At 38.4% G+C, this 11,149-nt stretch overlaps 1 protein-coding gene across 2 annotated transcripts in view; it reads left to right on the forward strand.

The window, feature by feature from the left end:
* Positions 1-11,149, forward strand: part of Uggt2 (UDP-glucose glycoprotein glucosyltransferase 2) — a 188,522-nt gene that overhangs the window by 147,247 nt on the left and 30,126 nt on the right. For both annotated transcript variants that reach the window (XM_005374097.2, XM_013516208.1), the window contains exon 30: positions 10,665-10,749. In XM_005374097.2, coding sequence (XP_005374154.1) covers positions 10,665-10,749 — 85 coding nt within the window. The remainder of the gene's footprint in view (positions 1-10,664; positions 10,750-11,149) is intronic.

Here is an 11,149-nt window from a genome sequence, read left to right on the forward strand (position 1 = left end):
CCACGCCTACCCCAGTAAAACCCAGCACCAGGCAGTCTCTCACAGCCTCAGACTCCAAGCTAGTATCCACGCACCAACCTTCTAGGCCCTGGTGTCCTGTGGGATCTTTGAGCCCCGGGCTCTGTAGGTGCCTTGTACTCACAGTCTCCTTTCTGTCCTACCAACAAGCACACTGGGCCAACCCACACAGACTCAGACTCTGGGCTATCCCTGCAGACTCAGTCTTCAGGTTCACCAAGGGGTCAGGCCCTAAGGCAGGGGCTCCAGGCTATAACCAGCGTTGCAGTGCTTCATGGCTCCAGGCTTCTGAACCTCTGATATCCCAGCTCCAGCCCACCCCCTGTGCTAGCCCAACCTAGAGTGAAGGTAACTCACATAGCCCTAGGATTCAGGGGCCCATATATCCCAAATCTATACCTGACCTTGTATGAGGCTGGTCCCCACAGGTCAGGCTCCAATGGGCCCAGCATCTAAGCTGTATCCTAGACCGTGGTGTCAGCTTGGCCTCATGAACTGAGGCTCTTGTTCTACCCTTGCAGACTCTAAGCTTCTGGGAAGTTGCTGTGGATTCGGGCCTCCCTGCATAGACCCAGGCTGGTACTAGGTCAGCCCCTATGACTGCAGGCATCAGGCCAGACCCCACAGATACAGGCTCCAGTCCCAGTCCTGAAGATCTAGGTACCAGGCTCTCTCCCTTGCTGATTCAGTCACCAGACAAGCCTGCCCAAGGGCTCCAATAGCAGGTTCTGCAGAACACACACAGCATACTACCTGCTCAGAATCTGGGTAGGCTGTCTGGTGAGGGGCTTTCCCAAGCAGTGCCATTCTGCAAAGACTGGGTTAAGTACCAACTTCTTCATCCTCTTCATGTGTTCAGATACCAGCATGCAGCCACAAGGACTGAGAGCAATCAGGAAAACATGACACCATTAAAGGAACAATTCTTCCTTTTGAAGAAAGAAATTTTACCATTCATGACAACACAGATGAACTTGAAGTCATTATGTTAAGTGACATAAGCCATGCACAGAAAGACAAATGTTGTGTGAGCTAACTTACATGTAGACTCTAAAAAGGTTAAACTCATAGAAGCAGAGAGTACAGTGGCTGTTACCAGGAGCTGAGGATGGGGAGATAGAGTTGGAAAGATTTATTGATAACAAAATTTCATTCATGTAAAGTAAGTTCAAGAGATGTGTTGTTTATCATGGTGACTGTAGTTACTAACAATGTATTCTTGAAAACCATTGAGAAAGAGTTGTCACCACCATTCCATGGTATGCATATATATATATACATTTTAAAACACATATGATAAAAATATATAACTTCATTTCTCAGTTTAAAAAAATTAAGTGCAAGAAGATTAACAAATGTCCGAATAAAACACAAATTACCTATTGAACTGTAACAGTTGCTTGTACACCATTTTATTTCAAAAATATAAAAGGAATGCCTAAATACATCTTGTTGTATATTTTCTTTTACTATTTCCTATAGGCTTTTCCATGCAGTAGCATAATTCATATACTTATCATTTTATGACAGTATAATAGGTGTCTTATATAACAAAGTAATTATAACTGATGTAGGTTTAGTTTGTTATTTTTATTAATAAGAATTGGTTTATTTCACTGAAATTTTTGTGTTCATCGAAGAGCCACAGGATCATTACCCTTTTTTGGTAAGAAGACAGAAGTAAATATTTAATGTTTATGGTATTTGTGAATATTCTTTCTTTTTAACAACCATTTATAGTTCAAGGGCTTTAAAATAACAGACTGCAACGTCGTGTAGCTTACCAGCCTTAGTGCCGTTGAAGTAGTTTTGTATGCTTCATAAATATCTCTAGATTTTAGTTACTTCAGTAAGTACTGACAAGCACCCATTATTGTATCATTCATTGTACTTAACAAAGACAGTGTAGAAGTGGTGGTTACCCTGTCTTTTTTTCCTACCATTCTGTTACCTTTTCCTCCTCATAGTGTCATTCTGTTTATGTATTTAATGATTTATGCACACAAAGCTGGGAATTCTTTGTCCTGCAGTAGAAGGGCAAGTAAGAGAAAGGCCATGTCAACATGAAAGGTGAGATAGTACCTCAAGGGAGTGTTGAAGAATTAATAAGAAGTTACCATTTCACAACTCATTCCCTTGGAAATAATAGTTAACAGTTAAGTGGCGCAGGCAGACACACACCTGTAACCTCAGCAGTCTGGAAGACTGAAGCAGGAGGATTACAAGTTTGAGCCCAGGGTGGGTGAATGGGTGAGTGAGACCTGAAGTTTCTCTAAGTAAAAAATAAAAAGGGCCAGCTGGGGATATAGCTCAGTGTGAAGGCCCTGGGTTCAATCACCAGTACTGGAATGGAAGGAAAAGAAGGGAAACCAAAGAAACAAACAAACATTGCATACAGTATATTCTGAGTGTGATAAGAGAGTACTACAGCAGTATAGGAAATGAGAAACAGAAAATTAACATCATATTCACCCTTACAAGCCTTACAGGTTTTTTGTTTTGTTTTTATCCTTTTTTATAGGACTGGCACAACTTGTAAAATCTGCATCAACTGATTGCTTTCTTCATCATTACAGTTTAAAATCACCTCTTGACTATGTTCATCATTCACTGAAAGTAGTTCAAAGCCCCCTCCTTGGATCAGTGACTTCTTGCTGTGTGCTGTACTCTTCTTTCCTTGAGAGATAAATAGGTGCTGCAGGTACCCAGGCAACTCAGACATGACTTACTGCTGACTTCTTGAAGTATGAATCTCAGAACATATTTGGAATTTAAGCCTCAGGCCCACTGTACTTACGAATTTCCAAGAGATACTTACTTTTATGACCAGCGCCTCAGCCAAAACAGGCAAAAACTATTGCAAACAGGTTGTATGTTGGGATTCCTTGGCCTCCGTAATTGCATGAGACAGTTCTCACTTTGGCTCTATTTCGGTAGAGAATCCTAATACTGGAAGCAAAGAAAAAATGCAACAGTGCTCCTGAGCGTACAAATAGGATTGAGGTCTAGCAAAGAGTAAGCTTGATTTTGGATAAGATCACAGTAAAGTCAGGTAACTAAGAAATCCAGAAGATGAACTACTTTCCATTATGACCAAATCTAAGCCTTCCATTTATACCATCAGAACTTAAATTCTCCCCTACTGGCTCTGTCTGCTGGACTTGAATTTTTATTGTGTATTACAGTGAAATGAGTGAGGGTTGCCTGGTGTCCCAAGCTGACATCTGCCCTTCAGTTTTGCCCCCAATGCAAGACTACTCCTTGAAATTTGGGTAAAGAGATAAAACTAATAAAGAAAATGCATCATCTGCTTTAGTGGACAGAGAGAGTAATAATTATGAAAAATAATCATGGGTGGGGCCTGGGGATTTAGCTCAGCGGCAAAAGCGCCTGCCCGGCAAGCGCAAGGTCATGAGTTCGGTTCCCGGTACCGGAGAAAAAAACAAAAAACAAAAAAATAATAATAATAATCATGGGAGAATTTAGACAAGAACATGTTTCATTTGTTCAATTATTTAGCCTTCTAAATTCACTTGTCTACAGTGTATATGCACTTCCCTTTTATAGGGATGATTTCTGTAGCTTGTTTGTCTGACAAACTCATTTACTTTTCAAAATTCTTTTCATAGGTGGACTGTGCTGTGAAATTGTATCAACCTGGGTTCACTCAGGAACAGATCCACTACAAGTATTTGAGAAAGGAGGGATACAATCTAGGAATCTGTGCAGAGAATCATACTTAGGAATTAGAGTTTATGTAAATATAGTAGGATCTTGGAGGGCCATAGTATTGAGAAGCCAAGAAATCAGATACGGGAATATTGAAAAAAGTTAATATGATATCAGCCTGGAGAAAGCTGCTGATCATATGGACTAAAAAACTGGAGTTGATGGAAGGGTTTAGAAACTTGCCATATCGGTTACTATGCAATACCAAGTTCATGGTTTCACTTCCTTCAAAATCTCATACTAGCTCCTGGCAGTGCCAAAGTCTGACCTGTTATTTTTGAGAACTGATTTCCATGCCATGTAGCTTCTAGCTTAGGGAGGACTGAGGCTGACAATGCCACGCTGAGGCTGTCAGTACAAAGGACTTTGGGGATAGAGCTGACCCTCCCCACACAGCCAACCCATAACAGCTATGAAGAGGCAAAGTTCTGCTATATGCCAGCTGTCCTTGACTTACTTTTGGGTACTTCCTAAATATTTATTACATGCTTGACTTTCTCTTATAATTATTTGTGTATATAAATACCCTGTCTGTAAGTTGTGACCATCGTAATCACTGTTACTCATTTCATATTCCTAGAACCTGATGTGTAATAGGCCCCTAAGAATTCCTTGAACTGCATTCAAATATGCATGCCTATAATTTCAGCTCTGAGGAAGCTGAGACAGGAAGACTGCAATCAACAGACACCAGTTAATGCTAAACCCAAACTAGAGATTAGAAGTAATTGCTGGTTGTTGGTTTCCATCAGTTTAGTTTGAAGAAAAATGTCATTTTAACAATCCTGACGGCAGTTACTCAATTGTAAGATAACTTCAACCTCAGTATAAAAATAATGTAACAAACAGTAAAAACACTGATTTTCTTGAAGACAATAATGGTTTTATAGTTCCTAGATCATTAAATTTGATATCTCAGAAAAATAAAACGATGGCTAATTTGTTAAAAAAGATTAAAAAAAGACAGGAGCTTGAACTCGCACTTGGTAAACAGATACTGTTTCACCAAGCTAAGTCTCTAGCCCTTTCTCTCTTTTATTTTGAGACAGGATCTCGCTAGCATGAAGTTGGAGTCCTCCTGCCTCAGCCTCCCAAGTAGGTAGAATTACACACATATACCAATCACACCTAGCCTCAAAAGCCATGGTTGACAGGCATTATATCAAGAACCATTCATGCTCTTCTTGAGTTTCTTTGATCATCTGCAAACTGCATTGCCAGGAATTCAGTTGCTCTGTATCTGTTCACTGGGGTGTTTTGCAATGCAAACACCCTTTGCAGTTAGACTGTGACCCAAGGCTTTTCTGTAGCACTACCATCCATATAATCTCGGAGTCGTTTCCTCATTATGAAAAGGGACAGTCATTCCCAGCTTGGTGGGGTTTTGGCAGGAACTAATGGAGGTAATCATTAGAATTTCTCACACATTGATAAATATTTTCTTCCCACCTCCCACTTCTTTCCTGTTGTTTTTTTGAGACATGATCTTGCTATGTAGTTCAGGCTGGCCTTGAAATCACTGTATACCCCAGACTAGCCTCAAACTCAAGTAATCCTCCTGACTCAGCCTCCCAAGTGCACCAGTACATACAGCTCCCTTTTTATAGATTAAAATTATAGAATAGCACGTTATGTAAAGAACTATACTTTATACTAGATTCCACTTTATCATTACTTTCTATAATATTTCATCCATAAGTATACATTGTTGGGGGAAAATAGGCCCTGTTATTACACTTTAAGTGCCTCTAACATATTAGCAGGAAACTTTTTTATAGTTAGACAACTATCAGCAATAAAAATAACTTGAAGTTTGTTTGTATTACTTAGAAACAACCAAGCCATAAAGTTTTTGCTAATATTTCCTTAATATTTAATATTTCCCCATGTGATTAGATTAGATTAATAAATCACTCGATACCCAGAACAGAATAAAAAATGATGCTACCCTGTTTTACTAGTTATTTTTCTCACTGCTGAGACAAAATACCCAATACCCAAAGTTAAAGGAGGAAAGGTTTAATTTGCTCACAGTGTGTAGAGGTTCCAGTCCATAGTCAGCTGGCTCCAAGGCAGAGTAGCATGGCAGAAGGACATCGCAGAGGAGACACAGTCCAAGGCAGGAGTCAGCAAAGCAGCAGCAGTAGCAGCAGTAGCAGCAGTAGCCTGCCTCTCCCTTGTATCCCTTCCAAGCTACCCATACTTTGGGTGGTACCACCCACACCCAGGATCGGCCTTCCCATTATCCACACCCAGAACTATGCCAGACCAACCAGTGGACTAATGTAGTCATCACACACCCTTAATCCCAACGTCACACATCCTACATCCTACATCCACCCACCTCTGGAAAGCCCCCCACCTAGGTCCACATGAGGCTTTGGGGGACATGTAGACACAAGCCATAATCCCTCTAATAAAATATTATTTGAAACTAAAAAGTTAGTAATTAGTAAACCTAGGTATTAGTAATTAGTATTAGTAATTAAAGTATTAGTAATTAGTAAAACTAGGTCAATGTAAAATATGAGAAAAGTGGATACTCAGTTCATCCTAAAATATAATTTGGTTCTAATTGATACTTGTTTATATTTAGGAAAAATATTCCTGAACCATGCTGAATAGTGAAGGTAAAATAATGTTGACCAGAGCTTCTAAGTCCGGATTTTAAAAACATGGTGAAATTATTTAATATTTTAAAACTTGGGTTTCTGTTTTCAGACATATTCAGGTGTATAGTTTGTGTTTCTGTCATTCTTTGTGTAATATTTAATAGCAGTATGCACCTGTCTGCTCATATTGAACACTGGCTCTTACCTTGAGAATAAATTTCTCAAAATTATTCTTAGAAAACAAAATCTTGACAGTTCTAAAATTAGAAAAATTTCTTAGATTTTTCTAGTTGTAGAGAATATCAGATACTCTGTACTAAACTATTATGGGAGACTTTTAATTGGAAATTTTAAGAAAAAGTTTTCCTGCCAAATTTATATTTGTACATAATCATAGTTTGGAACTTTGGAGTCTGAACTGCTTGTCCTATGCTTTTTAGTGAAGCAGAAGTTTCCAAAAAAGCTTTCCAGTCTTCTTCCACATTTATTTGAGCAGGTCTGTTGTAAGCTCATGGCATTCGCTGGCCTTAGCAGTAGTTAAAGCTCCGTCCGCAGAGTGCTTCTGTGGAGACTTAAAAGTTGTCTGTCACTGTACCTCATTCCCCCTAATCCCCTGGCCCCTGTTGTTGTATCTCTGTTCCAATTAGTTGCTTCTAACAGTGTCTTAGTCTCTGAAGCTCCAGTGTTAAACTTGAAGCCTATTCTTGCATGAAGGTCTCTTTATGCATGCAGGTTGCCACCTTAGTAGGGCACATGACTACCCCATGGTAATAACAAAAATCGAATGTCTCTTCTGCTTAACTACATCTGATGCATACAAAATACCTCCACGTCACTTGACCAACAAACTCTAGGAGTAAACACTTTACTGGCTCCTCAGTTAAAGCAGTGAGTCAGTCTGTCCTAAAATACCACATCCAAGTCCATGGACACTCTTTCCCAGACATGAGCCAGACACCAGTTCTCCGTGTATTCCAACTTCAGAGTGTACATTGCAGTATTTTCCCCTTAAAGTATTTGCCTTACTAGGTCTAGAATTAGAAGGTAATATTCCTCTCGTCCTGAACCAAAGAGTGTAGTAGCAGAGACTCACAACCTAGCAAGAGCCCTTTCAGCCTTTATCTCACACAGTGCCATTTCTGAACGGTTGTTTAGTGTGTGTAGTCTCTCTCAGGGGCAGTCTGCCTGTAGAGATGGAATTGATAATTAATTCTCACTTTGTTGTCTGCTGGCAGTGTCACTGGGATCTCAATAAAGGCATCCTTTTAGAATACCCATTGACACCATGACCACCACCATCATCTCTTTACTTCTTTATCATCATATCACTGCTCGTTAAATGTCAATTTTACCAGATTCTCTGTTGATCATAGGTATTGTATATATCTTCTGTTTTCTGCATTCTTTTTATTATTTGTTTAGATCGTGTCTTTTGGTTTTGGTTTTGGTTTTGGTTGCTGCTATAGCAGAATACCTGAGATGGGTAATTATAATGCCAAAAATTTGTTTGCTGACAAAATTCAGGATCAGGGTCAGCTTCTAGTGAGGGCCTTCTTGCTATGTTGTCCTATGACAGGAAGTGGAAGGAGGGAGGACAAGACAGCCAAACTTACCCTGTTGTAGCAGTACCAGTCTTATCCCTGAAAATGGGTCCTTCTTGGTCTGATCACCTCCTGACAGTCTTATCTCTTAATATATCACAAAGGCAGTGAAGTTTCAACGTGAATTTTTAGAGGGGCAAGCGTTCAACCAGTAGCAGAAGGCTGAATTCTCATATTATCAGAGGATTTTTTAAAAGGACCTGGATGCTTTTATATTGTATTAGGAAAGGTTAGAGGCCAAGCTATCCAGGAGGGCTGGCTCCCAGGAATGACTTGAACAAAACCAGACTGACCAGCAAAAAAGAGCTACCAGTTCTCCCGTGAAGCAAGAAGCTGCTACTACCAACACATCAGCTGGCTGTCAGTGCTTAGAGAGCTAAGCAACTGGAACAGTGATGTAGAAAATCTCCTGTCTCATGGCCATACTTGCCAAAAAAGACAAGCCACGCATTAGCACTTTGCCCCGACTCACTACTGCCTTCTATGTGCATGCAAATATATGCAAATTAGTGGAATGCAATTGTCAGCCAGAACCATAGCTGCATAAGAAACTAGGAAAAACAACCACCAAAAAAGTGTTTAACTTTCTGACTCCGGCAGTGTATGCTGTGAACTGGATGTTGACTGATTTAAACACCAGATTTCCACAAATAATTTTTAGACACCTTAGTAGTATACTCTTGTTCTACAAAGACATGAAATTTTTTTGTCTTCATGTATGAATTACAACTTGCCTAAATATTGAATAACAGCATTATGATTTTCTGCAAAATACTTTGAAACAAGGCTTCATCATGGTCTTCTGCCATTTAGTATTTAAGATGAGAAATGAGAGACCAGACTTTTCTTTCTCCAGTAATCTGAAGGATTTTTATATTTAGAATTTAAGGGTAAGCACAATGTGTACTTTTTAAAATAATGCCTTCTGATACATAGTGATTTCTTTCATTTTGAACTAAATGGTTTTTACAGAGATAGTGTTTCCTCAAATCTCATTGAGAATATAAAATATTTTAGTATGTCCCTTTTTTCCTGCATGAATTCCTTACGATAAATGTTTCTCTAGCTGCTTAATTCCTTATGATAAATGTTTCTCTAACGGCTTGTTCTCTTGATTTAAGCTGCTGACTTTCCTCATGTATCTGGGGGGCTTTTAGCTGCTTAGCATTGTGAGTAAATATCTCATAGTGCAGTGCACATTGAGCCAGACCTCCAAGGCTCACTTTGGCTCTGGGGTTATAATTATACTCTTAAATGATGGTTATATAGGTTAAGTGAGTTAGCATCCATAAAGTACTTAAAATACTGTCTAAACTAGAGTAAGAGCTCATTGTCATCAATACTTCTACTTCCTGGTAAGAGCAAGAGATTTCCTTCAGAACTTGAAGAGATCTGGCTGTAGTGATATGCTTGCTGGGTCAGTGCTGGTCCCAGTGGACAGTAGGTTAGACTGCTGAAGTTGCTGATGCCCTTGAGCAATACTAGGACTAGAAGTTCTTAAAAGTTTTTAAGAAATTGGACATTAGTACCATCTAAGTTGAAACCCTTTCTATTTTGGACACAGTTCTGGCTTCTGCTTTGGTTTAACTCTGTCAGTTGGGAAGCTGAAAGTAAGAGGGAGTCAAAGGCATGTGTTAGTCCTTGTAGTGCTAGGACACTCACGTGTTCATTTAGAATACTGTTAAAATATATAGTATAGGGGCTGGGGGTTTCAGTGGCACAGCACCTGTCCAGCAAGCGCAAGGCCATGACTTCAATCCCTGGTACTGGAAAAAAACAAAACAAAAAAATATATAGTGTATCCTGAATATGACTGAATGCAAGAGAATGCCTCTGATTCTTTTCCTTTGACAAAATTTAATTTTATTATATAGTTTTTATAGTGAAATTTTTCAGTACATGAGAATAGTATCAATAATTTTGGAGCACAACTGTCATCTTTGTTTAAACAATTTTGAAAATTAAGGAATAAATTATATGGGCTGGGGATGTAGCTCAGTGGCGCAGCACCTGCCTAGTAGGCACAAGGCCCTGAGTTCGATTTCTGGTACCAAAAAAGAATAGTAAAACAAAGCCCCTTAAAAAGAATAAATTATATATATGTAATATAAAATTGAAACATTAAAGTGATACATATGATAGACACGTTTTCAGTCTCAGAGATTTAACAATGCCTTTCAGATTTTGGCATTTGAAAACGCTAGGTAAAACAAAAAAAAAAAAAAAAGAAAATGCTAGGTAGATACTAAAACCTAGTATTGGTTGTGTGACAATGTAAAATTCCTTTGATGTATAAACGTCTTATTTTTAAAGTAGAAATTTTTTTGCATTTTAATTGTCATTGCAACATATCAGAGATGTGAAGGGTTTGAGTTTTGTCGTAGTCTTGGTATACAACAGTAAAGACAAGCAGTAATTTAAGTTTTATGGCTGATTAAGCAGTATCAAACTTACTGAGTTACTTTTGTACAATGGTAATATATATTAAACTCTTGGATAATTCGTTAATGTGTAAGATATCAATTTAAATATACCATATTTTACTACATAAAATGTAAAATATAAATTGATTATAGAAAGCAAATACATATACACAAGTAATATTGCAGTTATATCCATTGCAAAGTGAGTTGCTTGTATCATCCTATGATTATATGTCTGTTCTTGAATTATAAACATTTATGGAGTTTTTTTCTGCTTTTAGGCATGAAGAAACTGACTCTCCATCAGATATACAAGATGTCATTGTTGTATTAAACAGCTTCAAGAGCAAGATACTGGAAGTGGAGGTATGTGAGACTAAAGCTTTTTATTGTCTTTTTCCTTAATGTTAACAAGTACCTTATTTCCTTAATGTTTATTTTGCAGTGAAATTTACAATTTTACTACCTAGACTATGTTGGCACATTTGCAGTAAAAGGAAGGAAGATGCGGCCATGAGGGAAAACCAGAAATTAAAGTTAAAACAGAAGGAATGATTTTGGTTTTGGGTTTTTTTTCCCCTGGGTTATGCTGTATTACTGTATCTCCCACATCTGTAGCCAGATAAAGTTAGAAATTGGGATAGAGAGATGAGATCAAGAAGATAGGCTGAATAGTTAGTCCTGAAAAGAGAAGTGATACTTCTTTCCTTAAAGTGAGAAAGAAAAGAGAACTTTTTTCTTTTGTTGCCTTGTTCTTTTATATATA

Source organism: Chinchilla lanigera, unplaced genomic scaffold (assembly GCF_000276665.1).
Source record: "Chinchilla lanigera isolate Chin_1 unplaced genomic scaffold, ChiLan1.0 scaffold00003, whole genome shotgun sequence".
Lineage (NCBI taxonomy): Eukaryota > Metazoa > Chordata > Mammalia > Rodentia > Chinchillidae > Chinchilla > Chinchilla lanigera.